This window comes from Salmo trutta, chromosome 4 (genome assembly GCF_901001165.1).
Source record: "Salmo trutta chromosome 4, fSalTru1.1, whole genome shotgun sequence".
Taxonomy (NCBI): domain Eukaryota; kingdom Metazoa; phylum Chordata; class Actinopteri; order Salmoniformes; family Salmonidae; genus Salmo; species Salmo trutta.
The window spans coordinates 5586557-5606466 of NC_042960.1; the positions used below are offsets into that span (position 1 = coordinate 5586557).

A 19910-nucleotide genomic window follows, 5' to 3' on the forward strand; every position below is an offset into this window, starting at 1 on the left:
GGACTCTGAAGATATGAACATCTACTGAAATGACCGGAGTAAACTGTAGCAAACTGTTTCCCAAACCTCTCCTCCATTACACCCAGCCAGTTCAACTAATGAAGAGCCTGGTGATAAGCTGAACTAATAATAATATACGCCATAAGCAGGCAGTTTTTATCCAAAGCAACTTACAGTCATGTTTGCATATATTGTATTTTACATGTATGGGTGGTCCTGGGAATCAAACCCACTATTGCAAGTGCCATGCTCTACCAAATGAGCTACAGCGGACCACTAATGAAGGGCTTGGTGATTAGTTGGATATTTGAATCAGGTGTGCTTGTATTGTATCAAATAAGGAACAAGATGGAGGTTTGGGAAACTGCAGTAGCCTATACACTCTTAGAAAAAAGGGTTAAAAAATTGTTATTCGGCTGTCCCCATAGGAGAACCCTTTTTGGTTCCAGGTAAAACCATTTTGGGTTCCATGTAGAACCCTCTGTGGAAAGGGTTCTACATTGAACCCAAAAGAGTTCTACCTGGAACCAAAAGCATTCTACCTGAAACCAAAAAGGGTTCTTCAAAGGGTTCTCATATGGGGGCAGCCAAAGAACCCTTTTAGGTTCTAGATAGCACCTTTTTTGTAGGCCTACTAAACTGTGTTCAGAGTGTTCTGGTATCAACTATTGATAATAGTAAAGTAACAAGTCGTTTGTAATACAAAATACATTCTTTATTTATTCATCCATCACTGTAAATGCACAGAAAATATCTGCTGAAAACAGTAGGACAGTGACATTTGCCTCAATGCGATCATATTCGTGGCTTATTGGGTGTGTGGCTTTCAGTTAGTTATTTTTGGCCACCCATCCCATGAAAGTGAATGTCATTCCAGTTCATATGAACGTCATTCCAGCTTGCTATGAAATCTATCTGATGGTGTTTGCATGTTTAGGTAAAAATACCAATAATGTCCCGTTTGGAACACTGACAAGTAGAGAGCCTATAAACACCGCACAATCTGATTGGGCCCAAGCCCACCCAGGGCCACCAGTGCCTACGCGACAGACTTGCTGCAATGTCCCCTTTTAATCATCTCACCCAGTCATTTTTGTTGGTACCTTAATATCTTTCTAATGTTTATTATTATCTGTACATGATATACATTGATTCTTAAATACAATTTCAATCGTTTCCACATTATATACAATATAAGAGCTTATTGAAGTTAGAAAACTGTTGGAAATGGTGCCTGGAAAACAAACGTAAAACAAAATGGAGGTACATATTATTGCATTGACTATGTACTGTGAACAACTGGTTAAGTTTAACATTGAAAATCATCTAATATTGAAAAACAATGAGCAGGTAGGTACACTGTACATCCAGTAAGACGTGTAAAAAGTAAGCATTTTCCCAGACTCATGAGAAATAAAAAAGATTAAAACATTCTAGAAGGTGCAGGTCACATTTCATAGGTATTGTATAGTGAAATTATCAATTGAATACAGATTGCAAATGTGGGGGAAAGACCAAAAGGTTATTGGGCATATTTGCAATTACGGTAATATTTTCAGGAATTGTAAGTAGTAGTAACAGATAAAACCATGTGTTCAATATGTCCTGATTGAATTCCTGGTTGTGGTCTCAGCTCCAGTCATATGGATGTCATTTGAGGACTAGAGGCACTTTGGGGTCTGGTATCAGTTCTACACCACTGACCCTCCAGTCCTGTGGTTGAACCAATCAAACTGAATCTCTTTGGATTCTAGCCTGCAATCAAACTGAATATGTTTGGATTCTAGCCTGGATTCTATCAAAATATAGAGAACTAAAAATGTTTGGATTCCAGGCTCTTAATAGCCTTACTATGGCATACGTCTACACTTAGACTCAACTGAGACAAATCCAGGCGAGTTCTCAACCCAAATGAACACTTGTGCGAGATTCTGGAGCGGTGCCTGAGACAGCATTTTCCACCACCATCAACAAAACACCAAATGATGGAATTTCTTCTGGAAGACTCATCTCACATCCCTCCAATAGAGTTCCAGACACTTGTAAAATCTATGCCGAGGTGCACTGAAGCTGTTCTGGATCGTGGTTGCTCAACGGCCTATTGAAACACTTTATGTTGGTGTTTCCGTTATTTTGACAGTAACCTGTATATCTATGTTCATAATCTATACAAAACATATATGCTTTTTGTTCTTTACTAGCATGGTGGAGCCTACATGTTGGTTTGAGAGTCATTGTTATTGTAGGCAACTATTCGTTTGGAGATTCCCACATTGGTTACACTATTGGAGTGAACGTTACAAACAGAATCAGAATAGTGAGATTACAGTAGAGCTTGTATCGGTTATCTGGGGTTCTGTCATTCCCTTAGTGTGAAAATATCATATGTGAAATATGTGCCAAAAACAAGCAGAACTAGTAAACAAAGGGTGCATCACAGCAGTCGTGCCTTCATAAGGAGAGACAGGAAGAGGATGATGTTTCTATGCCATTGGTTAATGATGGCTGTAATAAAGATATGTCTTTTCTTTTCATGATGTGAAAATATATGCAACATTTTAAGGAACTTGTACATAAACCACATCCAACTTTGTGAAGAGCCTTCGACATAAAGAAGTTATTTTGCATAAAGTCCTCGAGAACCCGCTGAACAACTTAATGATGAATGCCACATTCTCAGAACTTTGTGGGAATGTTCTGAGCTGGAACACAACCAAACAGGAAGGATCATACATGGAACGGTGCCAAATGTTCTCAGAAGAACCTTCTTCTTTGCTTTAGTTTGCTGGGTATCAACCAGCCCTTAGCATCTTCCATTCACTCTCTTAATCTCTCTTTCCCAGTCTCTCATCTCATGTCATCTCCTGGTTCTCCTCCCCCGAAAGCAGGTCGGAGGAAGACAAAAGAGAAAGGCCTCGGCGGACAGCCCTGCCTCACCCTTCAGATCCTCTGGCACATGTGAAGCCTGGACTTGGAGGAGGAGGTGGCGTCCTTCCAGACCTTGCAGGAGAGGCCCTTGGCACAGTCGCAGCGCTGGAAGATCTCCAGGCCGTGGGAGCCCTTCTTCCTCTGCTTGGTGCACACCTCGCCCTGCCGCAGCACCGGCTTGCAGATCTTGGTCCAGAAGTGGCGAGCGCAGCAGTAGCCCACGGAGCAGTCCGACGAGCGCAGGCACGGGTCGCCCTCGTGTCCTGGTCAAGGGATGGAGAGAAAGGAGTCTTAACATGGACTACTATGAGGGAAGATGTAGGGTGCACATGCAAAACATAGACCTTTTTTTACTTTTCAGCATGTATTGATATACTCTGATCCTTTACTGCATGTACTAGTATAGAATACTATATCATCTACTGTGGACTCTATTACCATTCCTTATTTAGAGTATGGACAATTCATGGCCATTCATCAATTTGTAGAGAGTAATCATGCTCTTACATGTGAAATGTACAGTACACTCTACAGGGAAAATCCCCCAACTACTAAGCCACAGGAAATGCCCATTATCTTTGTTTTGATTTCCATGGGAAAGAGCTCAAACATACCTTAAGCTTTCTTTTCATCTCAATTCAAATTACATTACAGGGCTATTATATTAGTGGAAATTAGTGAAATGTCCTTAGATTTATCAACTAAATTAACCTATTTCAGGTAGAACTTGATATTCTTGGCAGGAGGTTTATATTACAGGTTTATATAGTCTTTCAAAGGATGTAATTAGTACGACAAATATTTATGATCCATGTTATTTAGTCACGCAAGTTTTCTGTGAAACAACCCAGTTTCCCCTGTGCCAGAGGAGCTTTCTCGACACACACCAGCCGTCCTGTAACTCTGGCAAAACCTCAGTTTCTTGTAAGGGGTTTGTTTCGAAATGAAGTTCCAATCAACAACATGAAGTTCCCACTCAGTGCTCTGCCTGAATGGAATGTTTAATATGTTGTGTTGATCTCTCGACTCTCCCTCCAAAGTCACTGCAATTGAGTTGCAGAGGCGAGCAAGATGAGAGTCAGACGCAAATGAAAAAGTGAATAGGCCTAGCGTTTATTCAAAATGACCTCAAACACCGCACCCTTTTTATACTGGCATTTTAGCATTGCGGCTATTCATTTCTCCAGAGGGCATTTATTGCACCGCCATTAAGGTGTCTCATTAGAGGTAGAACTTTATTGACAACAACACTGCTTATACGAAGTGTAGGCCTATTCACTTGTTGAGTCAGGCTAAAACGAATGCCAAAAGGGGACTCAATAATAACTCCAGTTATTAATACCCCTACGAACCTCGCCAACTCTACATTCTGTGGTTTCACAAATGTATATGAGACAGCGTGGTGCTGTCAGCGAGAGTGTTTGTATGCCTGGTTTATGTAGGTGCCGTGGGGAACAGCAAGGGGCCACTGTGGTTTGGTTTCTCTCAGCCAGGCCCCCATGCTGAGCCGTGGTCTCTGAGGTTCGCAGCTGATATACGAGCTAGCGGGTAATTATAGCGGTCGTTTGCGGACTGGCGTCTCTTTAACTTCGTGTGACTACAGACAAGTAACAGAGAACAGGGACAACAGAGATTCAGCGCCGTGGACCAGGATCAGCGAGAGATATTGCGATTGCGAAATCGGAAAAGGAAACAGAGATCCCTTCATATGACTCTATATCTTCTCCCAGGCCAGGCCGAGAGGCAGTCTTCAGACCTGGGTTCAACTGGTATCGAAGATCTTTCAAATACTATAGCTGTGCTTGACTAAGCGTGCCTGGTACAATGGAACCAATGGAGTAGTTCCAGAAGTACAAACCCCACCCATCTCTCCAGGCAATCTCAATCGAACACTCAAAGCATTTTATGCAGATTTTAAATACTATTTAAACCCTGGTCTGTTTACAGCTGTATAACAAGTAGGTGAAATGGCTACCTTTAATAGAGTGTTTGGCTTGCGCTGCTTTCCCACTCTTCTTCCAGTCGACAGTGCTGTCCTTGGTGGAGAGCTTGTTGTGGTCGTCCAAGGCTGAGATGTGAGGTGAGAGGATGCTCTCCGAGATAGGGACACAGACGTCTACATGGATACGGCCAGCGGAGAGAGAGAAGTTAGAGGTGAGCTCAACCACCACATAGTCATGATTGATTGATTTCGTTACAGCTAAAGACAAGCCAGGGTTTGATAGATACAGCGTCATATTCCGTCTTCTATATGAATTTCTGTTGAGGTTGGTCAATGACAGTTGTTTAACTTGTGTTATTAGAGCTCATATTGCCATTACAGCTACCCCGTGACTAGTACATGTGGTTATCATTCATGTCTATTGCAGTTCATCTCTCAGAGAACACAGAGCAGAGAATCCAGTGCTGACCTATGGGTAGAAAGCATGTGTTCAATCTGGTTTAAATGTAATTGCTCCCTCATTTTTTACTTAACCTTTATTTAACTAGGCAAGTCAGTTAAAAACAAATTCTTATTTTCAATGACGGCCTAGGAACACTGCCTTGTTCAGGGGCAGAACAACAGATTTTTACTTTGTCAGCTCTGGGATTTGATCTAGCAACCTTTCGGGTTACTGGCCCAACGCTCTAACCACTAGGCTACCTGCCGCCCCATTTAAATTTCCTCTGTACTAGATAGATATCCCTCTCTGTTGCATGACACCCATCCAGTATGTCTATTAGGAATGTTCTTGTAATATGACAGAAGCATGGTGTGATGACAAGTTTTCACTTCACACCGACTTCAGAAATGCTGACTTAAGAAGTAAGAGAGGTCAGTCAAGACAACGTACAGTTGCTGCAGCGGTTGCTGGGGCAGCACATGGCATCTCTATGGCAACGCTTCTTCCTCCGTCGGCAGGTGAGACAGCGGGAGGGTGCTTGCTGAGGGCTGTGGCAGTAGCTTCCTACAGTGCACTCCTTATCGCTGCTGCATGGGTACACCTGTAGATGTCAAAACAAACACATTCAGAATCATGGATAATGATCACATGTATGTATCAATTAGTGTCTTGTTAGCCCACATGGGCTGGGAACCTAAAAATAATAAATCAACTCATAATATTGGGGTTTATTAGGGTGGTAGCCCCGACCGGGACTCGAACCCTGCTCCCTGCATGTGGCTGTTAGTCAAACATCTTAGCGGTTATGCCAAGAGGTCTGAAACCTCTGGACGAGGTCACTAGGTATTGGACTAAGGTACAGTCATTAGTTAGGGAACAGCGACACTGCGGTTCAACTCAGGCTGACTAGCAACAAACCTGTCACCCATAACGTTGCCGTTTTTTATAATTGCATCATAAAAAACATAATGTTTTGTCGGTAATGGTTACCAGACATGACGGAAAACGCTTTTGGTTCCACTTACAGTCATATAAACCCCACTCCTAGACTCCACTCGTTCTAACCGTCACTAATTTCCCTGTCTCCCGTGGCATTTTTATGTGACGGCTTTAAAAAGTCCAACAGAAATTGCTCAAGACAGTAAGCAGATTAGCAGAGTGTGTTCTGTAGGAATTCCTTCTGAAGAACCAGACCTTTTTCCAACGGTGGAAAACAGTCCGTAGACTAGAGAGAGAGAGAGGGGGGACAGCTGCCTCTCGCTGCCTCTCACTCAGCTTCTACGTGCCAACCTACGGCCAGGAATATCTTCAGATATTCCAAACAATGGAGCCATTACCGTATCCCCGCCCAAGAAAAACACAAGTCAAGGTTCACTCTATATCGAGATGGCTTTCAGAAGCCTAAATAGTTCAATGAAGCAGTCATTGGATAATAGCACCACTTGGCTATGGAGTTAGTCCGTTTTGCGACCAACCGTTTTTCTAATTGGGTACCTGGGGATTTGAAAAGCAAGTATTTGGCATCCGTGGTTCTTTTCTTACTTTTCCATCTCATAATTCCCCAGATTGATTCTCTAAGATCCCTGAGGGTACATCTGAAATGGCACCTGGTCAAAAGTCTACTATTTCGGCAAACGGGATGCCATTTCAGACAGTGCCTGAGACATAGGCTGTAGTCTGGTGAAGCGATGGCAACGTGATAACAATTCAATGTGATTTCCTTCAGTCCTCAGCCACCAACCGGGTCTGCCGAACACATTGATTTAGGTGAACCGAGATGACCGAGGTAGAACCGTGGTGTGACCATAAACATAGCAACCATTCAACCACAGTCCACACGGCAGCCATAACGAAAGCTCACTTTTTCCACAACAAGTGCTTACAGCAATACACACAACCACGGGATTGAACCTTTTTTTTTACACATGGCGTAACGTCTGGTAGCCCCCAGCGTCGCACGAGTATGAGGGCAAACGAGTACAAATGAAATAATATAATTGTCAGATTATATAGTGTTGTGAGAGGGTTTTGAACATGTCGAGTGAGAGGGGACACTGTACTGTACACAAGCAACTCCTCCTTGGACAAAGTCCAGAGTCGATCGATGAGGCTGTTTCAGTCTTTTGCTGAGGTCTGGCCACTCCAACATCAGCCACCAGGCACCAGCCACCAGCCACCAGGCAACATGCCACCAGCCACCAGGCACCCGTCAACATGCATTAGTGTCCACTTTGTATAAGCTACACAATACCAACCCCAAAAATGCACAACAATGACAACAGACATCGCCACGAACAGCCTATTTAGGTTTTCTCCGTCCAATGTTAGATTGACGTAATAGCAACATGTTTGGGCTGCCCTACATCGGGCTGGTGCTGTACTGACAGATCTGCATAAGAACTGACCGCCATTGCAAAGCATTGAATAATAAACATGTGAATACTAGAACAGAAAATCATTACAGTCACATTACAGTCACAATAATAACGTGGATTAGGATTCAGAAGGGTTACGTCACCATAACAGGCCTTGTTGCTAAATCAAAATGTACACCACATGTTCGAGCGGGCTCTCAAAAACCCGAATATCTCAATATCTTCAGATCAGATGTTATTTAAAATCCATGTGCTTAAATAAACTGAACAGGCTAAGAGGTATTTGGACCTTGTGTGAGCAACGTCCAGTTTGTCACATTGAAAACACATGGAGAAACGAATAAACGTCCAGTAATACAATGACAATAAGAGGAAACAGGAAACAGAATAAGTTGCAGCACGGTGATATCCTAAATGGTGCCACAGCTGTTATTGAAGCTCAGGTCAAGCTTTTACGTTTGGAAGGACTTGCTTTTCCAAGACTTATCAAGACATTTCCAAGAAGGTATTATTGATTAATAACCATTAAGCAATAATGCGTTCTTGGAAGTGAAACCATTAAGCAATAATAATAATAATAATTGGAAATGTCTTGATAAGTCTTGGAAAAGCAAGTCCTTCCAACCATAAAAGGTTGACGTGTTTCTGAACTGGGCTTGTGCCTAATTTCTCCTGCAGTGAAGCGAGGTGAATGTAATGTAGAGCTAACAGGGTATTTTACATGCTAGCCTATGTCCACAATGACATCGTCATAGCCAAGAGTTTCAGATCATGTTCATGTTCTCAAGTTCAGTGGTATCAATTTAGGCCTGTGGCTGCCCATAACCTAATGTAGCAGGCATGAAAGGAAAACGCCTGAGCGGAGTTCCCACATCCGGTCTTCAGCGGAAAAGGAAGCTAGGTTGTATCCGGTCGTTGGCAACTCCGCTGCCCATGAACAATTAACTAGCCCTAAGAGAAGAAGAAATACGACTTGGTTAACCTCACAATGCTCTGAAGCATTGACCAATGAGATCAACACCACATGAAAGTGTGTAGCTATGTTCTGATGTTGAAAAATAGCCTTTAATCTTGAAATGTGAAGATAAATATCTTGGCCCTACAGTACCCTATACAGTCTCTCAGATTTTTAGCAGGTGGTTCCTGGCTAAGCAGTCTAGGATTGATTACAGTGGAGCTGTACTGTACTCTGCTGTAGGAAGGCCCTCCCCTTCCTCCCTCACCTCTTCCATCAAGCCTCCATCATTTCACAGGAGCCCTTTGAAATCCAATGACCGATAATCTCACTTTATCTTGCCATATTTCAAAACACCTCATTGACGCCACGGTCCTCTGAGGGGAGGCGGCGGTTTCGTTTGGATGCGTCTCATTTGATCACGACTCCACTAGCTGACTTTATTGACCACTTTTTTTTGCCGCCGCCACTCCCAGTCCCCTATTTTCCCTAGACGCACCATATCACATGAAAGCAAGAGGCTATCCCTGTTAGAGGAAGTGGGCTGTGTACCTCTCTGGGCATGCAGGCTACACCATAAAGAGGGAGACAGACGCGGAGTGATGAGGGAAGGCCCCTGGCTCCCCAGTCCTGTCTCGTGCTGCTCTCGTGGTGTTATAAGTGGCCTGGGCTTTGAAGGTAAAGGGAGGGAGGGAGGGAGGGAGCAATCTCCAGCATACACCAGTTTTACTCCAGGATACATGAGTCTTTGAACCTGTCCCTTACTCTGTATTTGCCCGTATTTATCCAGCATCAGTCATTCCTAAGGACTGATATGATAATATGATAGGAGTGTAACACATGTTCTTTACACCACAACACAAAGTTAGTGGAGTGTTATTTACCTCAAGTCTAGTCACGGCAGATGAGGCAGCTACTGTACTTCAGGGCAACAGTGACACGTAAGATTCTGTCATTTAGCCAACTGTCAAAATGTATATTCAAACCGTTCAAACATCAAAAGTCTGGTTAGAAAGGCGAGCTCTGCACACTATTCACTTAAGAAGATTAAAAGTATGGCGTAAGTAATACACACACACACACACACACACACACACACACACACACAGTTAAGAGAACTTGGAGGGCAATTGAACTTGACCTTGGATAATCAAGCATGGAAACCTGAAACTGTGATTGGTAATCACGGTCAGCAGCACCGAGCCTCACTGAGTCTAATAAACTATGTCACCAAGTAAACAAACGTCCTCTGCCCTCTAAGGAGAGACGGTCTCACAGTATCAGATAACAAAGGGACAGCATAAAACACGTACGCGTCATAAGAACCTTAAGAATACAACTTTGGCTCTTTCATCACTCAAAACACAGGTCTTTGAAGGGTTAAATCCTGAATTGTATCGGTCTGTGACTCTGGTGACAGAGTCTCCATATAGGCTACACCAGAGTCATGTGCTGAATTTAGAGAGTTGGGTCAACTTGGAACATTTTGTATATTGTTCTAATTCAGTTACATAAATGTTTTTAAATATTCCCCATGTAATGTTAATGGAGAGCTAACATGGCTGCCGTATACTGAGTATACAAAACATTAGGAACACCTTTTGCCCTCAGAACAGCCTCAGTTAGTCGGGGCATGGACTCTACAAGTTGTCGAAAAGCGTTCCACAGGGATGCTGGTCCATGTTGACTCCAATGCTTCCCAAAGTTGTGTCAAGTTGGCTGGATGTCCTTTGGGTGGTGGACCATTCTTGACACACACCGGAAACTGTTGTACATTAAAAACCCAGCAGCGTCGCCGTTTTTGACTGAAACCGGTGCGCCTGGTACCTACTACTGTACCATGCCCCGTTCAAAGGCACTTCAATCTTTTGTCTGCCCATTCACCCTCTGAACGCCACACATTCACAATCCATGTCTCAATAGTCTCAATGCTTAAAAATCCTTATTTAACCTGTCTCCTCCCCTTCTTCTACACTGATTGAAGTAGATTTAACAGGTGACATCAATAAGGGATCAAAGCTTCCACCTGGATTCACCTGGTCATGAAAAGAGCAGGTGTTCTTAATGTTTTGTACACTCAGCGTAGAGCGTTGAGGTGTCATGGAAACGTATCAGAATGCAGAAACCTCAATGTCCTAACTCGTTAAATACACTCAGAACCATATTGGCCCAACAGCAGCGATCAAAAGAAGGGCACATGACTGAGCCGGAAACCCCAGTCAGAGCTGGGTGTAGCTCAGTGAGGTGTTAGCCTGTGGATAGAGAAGGGCTCTGTGTCTCCTGACTCTCATTAACAGGTCTAAGTACAGAGGGAAGTGAAATGAATTCCCCTCAGGATACTCTGCTGGCCTGCTAGGGCCCCTGATATCCATTATGGCCCATCTGGGGCCCACACTCGCCCCCCAGGGCCTGCTGACTGGAGGGGTGAGAGACAGCCAGGAGACCTGCTGGGCCCCCCTGACTGGAGGGCTGAGAGACAGCCAGGAGACCCGCCGGACCCCTGAGACGGAGGAGACGGAGCCTTGACGGCGGCTAGCCTAGCGCTAACAAGCACTCACACCTCGGCCTGCTTTGTTTCTCCCTCTCAGATCGTTAAGATCACTAAACAGTTACTTAACCCTGGAGGGGGTAGGGCGGGGTGCTGGCGGGGCGAGAGGGGGGAAGAGAGGGGACCTAGCGCTCAACTTTTACAGGGGGAGCCTAAGCGATTCGGTCCTGGCTTGTTAAAATAATCTCTGTGTTGAATTAAACACCGTTTTAAGACTACTTAAAACTATATGGATGTCCAGGCGCTGGTAGGAACAGCCAACCACTGTTACTGTACGCATGCCTCCACTTCCCCTTGTGGGTTCAGAGGTTAGGGTGGTGAACGTTCCCTGCCCATACCATCCATCTGTACTGGTTATCTAACTTACTGGGAACCAGTGGCCACCCAGGAGCATCGGGTCTGAACATCTCCCAGTCAAGTGGGCCTTTTACTTTGCGTTACTTCGGTTTGGTTTCACTCAAGTCAATTGAATGTGATGGGGGATAGGGGACGGAGCCACACACCCATGCATCTTGTCTTAATTGTAATGATTGAATCACTTGGGACAGTCACAACCTGACCTTGAGGTTGGAGCGCAAAGTGATTCATGTGACATTTATAGTCAGCGAGAGCGGAGAGCGGCAAAGTCAGTGCAAAACTTTATCAACAGCCGAGGGAAACAAAAACACATTAGGCTGTCATGGTACTTCCTATATAGATCCACCAATAGCTTTGACATGTTGGATAGAGCCCAAATTTACTAATCTGACCATTTAAACACCAAATTACACCCGGGTTTCCTGCAGGCTTCTCTGGGTGGCCACCGTGCTCCCCTCCCCGACTCCCCGACTCCCCGACTCCCCGTCTCTAATTTGTGACTTTTGAAAGTGAGCCAGTGGGGGTGATTTATTGAGAGCTTATGTTGCAATCTTTCGCATATCCTTTCATGTCGGAGAATTGGAGGCCCTGAAGGAATACATTTCAACAGCCTGAATAATGCTGTATAAAAAATGAACACCCTTCTTTTGAGGAGGTCTGCTGTTGGAGGAATCTGAGGGAGAAATGTGGGAAAGTGACGAAATGGATGTGATGGGGAATTACGACGATAGTCTCTCAAACTGTGAAGTTTAGAAGTGTTATAGGCGGACGATCACTCATGTCCTGATCCACTCCCTCTGTGAAGGAAGGTGTAATATTCTGCCAACGCTTCATCACGAATTATAACGACCTCAACATTACGCCAACGTCTTCATAGATCTACAGTGTAGAGAAAGCCAAGGTTCAGCCAGAAGAGATTGGTTATAAAATGTGAGGTTTCACACCACCGCTTTCCACTGATGCCCCCCACGCAGCTCTAACCCACCACATGTCTCTGACCCGGCCCATGTCTCTGACCCACCGCATGTCTCTGACCCACCGCATGTCTCTGACCCACTGCATGTCTCTGACCCACTGCATGTCTCTGACCCACCACATGTCTCTGACCCGGCCCATGTCTCTGACCCACCGCATGTCTCTGACCCACACAGCTCTAACCCACCACATGTCTCTGACCCACCGCATGTCTCTGACCCACTGCATGTCTCTGACCCACTGCATGTCTCTGACCCACCCCATGTCTCTGACCCACCCCATGTCTCTGACCCACCGCATGTCTCTGACCCACCGCATGTCTCTGACCCACCGCATGTCTCTGACCCACTGCATGTCTCTGACCCGGCCCATGTCTCTGACCCGGCCCATGTCTCTGACCCGGCCCATGTCTCTGATTGACCGACCGCATGTCTCTGACCCGCCGCATGTCTCTGACCCACCGCATGTCGCTGACCCGGCCCATGTCTCTGACCCATGCCATGTTGCTGACCCGGCCTATGTTTCTGATCCACCGCATGTCTCTGACCCACCGCATGTCTCTGACCCACCCCATGTCTCTGACCCACCCCATGTCTCTGACCCACCCCATGTCTCTGACCCGGCCCATGTCTTTGACCCACCACATGTCTCTGACCCACTGCATGTCTCTGACCCACTGCATGTCTCTGACCCACTGCATGTCTCTGACCCACCACATGTCTCTGACCCGGCCCATGTCTCTGACCCACCCCATGTCTCTGACCCACCGCATGTCTCTGACCCACTGCATGTCTCTGACCCACCGCATGTCTCTGACCCACCGCATGTCTCTGACCCACTGCATGTCTCTGACCCACCGCATGTCTCTGACCCGGCCCATGTCTCTGACCCGGCCCATGTCTCTGACCGGCCGCATGTCTCTGACCCGCCGCATGTCTCTGACCCACCGCATGTCGCTGACCCGGCCCATGTCTCTGACCCATGCCATGTTGCTGACCCGGCCTATGTTTCTGACCCACCGCATGTCTCTGACCCACCGCATGTCTCTGACCCACCCCATGTCTCTGACCTGGCCCATGTCTCTGATCCACCGCATGTCTCTGACCCACCGCATGTCTCTGACCCACCGCATGTCTCTGACCCACCGCATGTCGCTGACCCGGCCCATGTCTCTGACCCACCCCATGTCTCTGACCCACCGCATGTCTCTGACCCACCGCATGTCTCTGACCCACCGCATGTCTCTGACCCACACAGCTCTGACCCACCCCATGTCTCTGACCCACCGCATGTCTCTGACCCACCGCATGTCTCTGACCCACCGCATGTCTCTGACCCGCCCCATTTCTCTGACCCACCGCATGTCTCTGACCCACACAGCTCTGACCCACCGCATGTCTCTGACCCACCGCATGTCTCTAACCCACCGCATGTCTCTGACCCACCGCATGTCTCTGACCCACCGCATGTCTCTGACCGACCGCATGTCTCTGACCCACCGCATGTCTCTGACCCACACAGCTCTGACCCACCCCATGTCTCTGACCCACCGCATGTCTCTGACCCACCGCATGTCTCTGACCCACCGCATGTCTCTGACCCGCCCCATGTCTCTGACCCACCGCATGTCTCTGACCCACACAGCTCTGACCCACCCCATGTCTCTGATCCACCGCATGTCTCTGACCCACCGCATGTCTCTGACCCACCGCATGTCTCTGACCCACACAGCTCTGACCCACACCATGTCTCTGATCCACCGCATGTCTCTGACCCACACAGCTCTGACCCACCCCATGTCTCTGACCCACCGCATGTCTCTGACCCACACAGCTCTGACCCACCACATGTCTCTGACCCACCACATGTCTCTGACCCGCCGCATGTCTCTGACCCACCGCATGTCTCTGCCCGGCAGGCACCCTGATCACCGGATAAGTGTTGGTGCAAATCAAAAAATCAAGGCAGGTTCACTTCAGAGTCAGGCCATTCTCTATAGAGTAAATTGTTCATTATGAGTATATCATCTAACATAAAAAGCTAGTGAGGACCTTTAGTCGCAAACAAAGCAATCACCATGACCCACTATTTGCATGGTTGACTGCTCAGTATGATCCACTCTATAACAAAAGCTCCTATAAGCCATCACAAATCGATGCCACACGTTGCCAATTAAAAGCCAGTGAAGACTTCAAGGTTCGTTACCTTTGATTTACATCAAAAACAACCACTTCAGATGTCACACAGCAGGTCAATAGAGTTTGCCTGTGGCCCGTGATTCATGTCTGGCTGTTGTTGAGTGCTGGCTGTAACATTACAATGTTGGAAACCATTCTAGCAGACAGGAGAGACGGGGAGACAGACCACCTCCCATTGAAACCATTAGCCATCTAAATGTGCCGTAGCATTTCACTCTTATAACAGTATGGTGGTGGTCTCCACACATACACACACTCATCCCCAGTGGTCCATTCTATCCAAACCACTCCAGTTTATTGCAATGGCAAAGTTGTAAGCAGACCTTTAAACAGAGGTCTGGCACAGCTCTGGTGGCTGGAACGGTTCCCACTACGCAGAAGAGACTGAAGCTATTCCCTTTAATCCTCACTGTCTGAGTGGTAGGATCTCAGAACAGTGCTCTCAGCAGTAGGGAGCAGCTCCCACACTACAGTGTCCTCACACACACACACACACACACACACACACACACACACACACACACACACACACACACACACACACACACACACACACACACACACACACACACACACACACACGCACACAGAGCTCCCTACATAGGCTACAGACAGGCATATCCACTTCATCCACTGGTATCATTCCAAGTGACATTCTGGAGACCTATATAAGCCTACAGCAGACACTAGTCCAAGCCAAAGCTAAACTGTAGCCAACCAGTAGTTACCCTGGTATAAACACTTTGATTGTAAAAGACAAAGAGAATCAGCTGTTTCTTCTCTGTTGAGTTGAAATTATATTTTTTTTTATGTGAAACGCTGGCTTAAATGTGTAGCAGGGGAAAACAGAAATGTGGCGCCATCTACTGTTCAAGAAGATTCCAGAAATTACATAAACAGTGTTACCTTTTACATTTGATAACAAAGCAACAACAAAAAACATCTAAACTAATTTTGTCAACTTTCATATTAATTTACGTCATAAAACATTCATAAATAGTCTCATGAGAATATGTCAAAATTCAAATCAAATGTATTTATAAAGCCCTTTTTACATCAGCAGATGTCACAAAGTGCTATACAGAAACCCAGCCTAAAACCCCAAACAGCAAGCAATGCAGATGTAGAAGCACCGTGGCTCGGAAAACCTCCCTAGAAAGGCAGGAACCTAGGTAGAAACCACACCTCATCTGTCTGTGCCAAGTGGAGATTATAAGAGTACATGACCATTAAGGCCAGGTCGTTCTTCAAGATTTTCAAACGTTCAAAGGTGACCAGCAGGGTCAAATAATAATCACTGTGGTTGTAGACAGTGCAACAGGTCAGCACCTCAGGAGTAAATGTCAGTTGACTTTTCATAGCCGAGCATTCAGAGGTCGAGACAGCAGGTGGGGTACAGAGGGAGGGAGGGAGGGAGGGAGGGAGGGAGGGAGGGAGGGAGGGAGGGAGGGAGGGAGAACTATTTATATGTGTAGCCTATTTAACTTCACCTACAAAATATGAACACATTATATACCTAAACACACAGTTTGAACACATTATATACCTAAACACACAGTTTGAACACATTATATACCTAAACACACAGTATGAACACATTATATACCTAAACATACAGTATGAACACATTATATACCTAAACATGCAGTATGAACACATTATATACCTAAACACACAGTATGAACACATTATATACCTAAACATACAGTATGAACACATTATATACCTAAACATACAGTTTGAACACATTATTTACCTAAACATGCAGTATGAACACATTATATACCTAAACATACAGTATGAACACATTATATACCTAAACATACAGTATGAACACATTATATACCTAAACATACAGTATGGCACCTGAGATCCAGTTTCAATAAAACAATTGGATAACTAATTAGGTAGAATGCTTTTCTACAATGAACCAAACTATAGCGTAGCTCCAGTGGTATAAAGTACTTAAGTAAAAATACTTTAAAGTACTATTTAAGTATTTTTGGGGATATCTGTACTTTACTATTTATATTTTTGACAACTTTTACTTCACTACATTCCTAAAGAAAATAATGTACTTTGTACTCCATACCTTTTCTCGTTACATTTTGAATACTTAGCAGGATAGGAAAATGATCCGATTCACGGACTTATCAAGAGAACATCCCTGGTCATCCCTATTGCCGCTGATCTGGCGGACTCACTAAACACATATGCTTCGTTTGTAAATGATCTTGGGGTATTGGAATGTGCCCCTTGTAATCCACACTTTAAAAACATTTAAGTGGCACCGTCTGGTTTGCTTAATATAAGGAATTTGAAATGATTTATACTTTTAATTAAGTATATTTTTGCAATTACATTTACTTTTGATACTTAATTATATTTAAATTGAAATACTTGTAGACTTTTACTCAAGTAGTATTTTACTGGGTGACTTTCACTTTTACTTTAGTCATTTTCTATTAAGGTATCTTGACTTTTAGTCAAGTATGACAATTGGTTACTTTTTCTACCACTGTGTAGCTCTTTACCCCGAGGCACTAGGCCTATGCAGACAGCGAGGCTAATTCCCCACTGTGTTGAGACAGCAGGAACTGATAACACCTGGAGTGCATATTAAGTGGTCGGTAAGAGTATCCTTCACACTCAGCCCACAGTTCCGTCTAATAATTCCAGAAAGCGTCTGGAGCGGTTTAATGACATTAAGAACCAGACAGAAAATAATCCCCGGTGTTAACTTACTTTCTCTCACATTTCTACTGATCGTGTTAATGATTTGCCTTGGAAGCGTGTTGGACCCGACAGTGGCGTCAAGGTCTGAGATGCAATTAAGGTTTATGAGGGGTCCAATCCCTGTAATTTCCAATAACGATTCACACATGAGAGGAGTTTTCATGGTACAGGGGCTGATACCGCTATTTTAGTTCTCGTCAAAAAACTTCCATGGGCAGTTGGGCACCACGCGCAATGTTTGGGGGCATGCGTAAAGCAAAAACGCATGCATTGGAACAGTTGTAACCTGCCATTTAAAGGCAAAACGGAGACATCTAAAATACTTATACCAATACGATTATAAATTATTATTACCAATGTCCTCGCCAAAAGTTGTTACAATCAAATCATAACTACAGTAATGTGTGTGTAAATCAAAAGAGAACGATGAGATTACCTGCGCAAGGATGTTGCCTTTCTTGGTGATCCCGGGTTGGAGGGTGGCTGAACGGTTCGTGGCCGGCGTGGGCTCTCCCAACAGAGCCGCTTTGATGGAGTTTGGCTTGGAGCGCTCTGCTCTCTGCGACTCTCCCATCCTCAAGGCCGCGACAAGCAGCGCGAAAACACACCAGAATCTATTCCGACTCAGGACGAGCATCCTTGGGAAACAATTGTTTAGAAATGTTGCCCAAAAAATAAAAATGGATTCGAATAGGATAAAGCGGGCGACCCGGACCTAGCCAATTACGCATAAAGGTATCACAGAAACGCGCGCTCTGTTACACTGTGTCCATGTGGTTAAGTTGACCGCTTGCAAATAAAGTCAATAACGGTAAGTGTTCTCTTTTCAACGAATCAGAAAAGGAAACGGGTTATTGCCATCGACATAAATGCCACTTTTATGGCAACACCAATAGCTCAATCTAAAAATCAAATCAAAATGATGAGCTTCAATGAATAAAAAAACGCTGACGCTCACAAGGTCAGGGTGAAACTTGACAAGCGACTTCCAGTCTGTCTCTCTGGCAGTAAGTGAATGCTTAGTGCGGCAGCCTGATATTTTATGATCTCGGATACTTTCTTTTTATAGGATTCTAATGGGTTTACTTCCTCCGCCCCCATTCAGAACTGACAAAGACTGAAACCGATCTGTACGTGCGCGCTGCGCATTGTCGTCTCGAGCCCCCGTCCCAGACTGGTCCCAGACGCCTGCACCAGAAGCCCTGTTGGGGAAAAACCTATAAAATTATACACTGTATAGTTTAACTGTGTGTGCTGACCTTTTTTATAACGAGACGGTTGGGGGCAAAGGAAATGAAAGAGAGGAATGAATAAAACTTCAGATAGATTGTCCACATTTTTCTTGGTCTGTAACCTCCATCACACCTTCATGTAATGGACAAGTATCTAATTATTATTTAAAAAATAAAAACACCACAAAACACATTTATTTCCAATAGGCCTATAGTCATAATGTGCTTATGTACTTGTAATAAGGTATTTTATTGGAATTTTTATCTATGGTATGTGGATCTGGTTGCAATACAAATGTAGCCTTCTATGACACGGTTCATGAGGTTCAGGTTGACATACTAACTTATCTTTCCCACCTTGATTATATGGGGTGATGTGGCTTGGACTCATTGACACCACCAATTTAAATCGGTATTCACAAAAATAGCTTGTATAAGACAATCAGATAACCATTGTTTTGGCCGATGGGAAAGGCTTCCCTCATGATGCGAGGAATGTTCTCAGTGATATGGTTAGTGATATACCTAACATATACAGACTCCTTTTGTTAGATATCTGGGTGTATGGTCCCTGCATCAGAATAACTTATGTTCATGATGGTTCGATAACATCACAACAGTCTTGAACTGGTAAGGTAAGGTGCCTATATGATTTTGGAGTGCTAAGGCACATTGAATAATACATGTATACTTACTTTAGGTGAAGGCCATCGGCAATATAAACTTATCTAGAATTATGCTATCGAGAATTGTGAGATCTGTAGAACGAAGAATCATTGTGCTGATCTAGCATCAGTTTAGCATTTTAGATGACAATTAATAGGGTTATATTGATAGGGGAGACCTGATCCTAGATCAGCACTCCTACTCTGAGATGCTTTGTGAATACGGGCACAGAAACCAAATATTCATTATCATTCCTGATAAGGGAATCTGTAGAAATCAGCCAAACGTCATCAACCAGACACTCATATATCTATCAGTGACCTGGATGTTTTTCTGTCTCTAAAGATAATTAATGGAACATATGATTCAGCAGCAGAAACCACAGTGCATGTTAATCAAGAACTACAGCTGCCTTATCAACATAAACGATGAAGAGCCTGTTACCGAAACCAGCATGCTGCACCCACAAACTCTCTATGGTATGTGCAATGCTCTAGTACACACACACACACACACACACACACACACACACACACACACACACACACACACACAC

At 44.7% G+C, this 19910-nt stretch overlaps 1 protein-coding gene across 1 annotated transcript; it reads right to left on the reverse strand.

Annotated features, from left to right (window-relative positions):
- Positions 1-697: 697 nt before the first annotated feature.
- LOC115191724 (dickkopf-related protein 2) lies at positions 698-18649 on the reverse strand. The gene is made up of 4 exons (XM_029749579.1): positions 17893-18649; positions 5763-5913; positions 4904-5044; positions 698-3191 (listed from the first exon to the last, which is right to left on the reverse strand). The coding sequence occupies exons 1-4, from the start codon at positions 18091-18093 to the stop codon at positions 2941-2943; spliced, it is 744 nt and encodes a 247-aa protein (XP_029605439.1). The 5' UTR covers positions 18094-18649; the 3' UTR covers positions 698-2940.
- Between the last annotated feature and the right edge of the window lie 1261 nt (positions 18650-19910).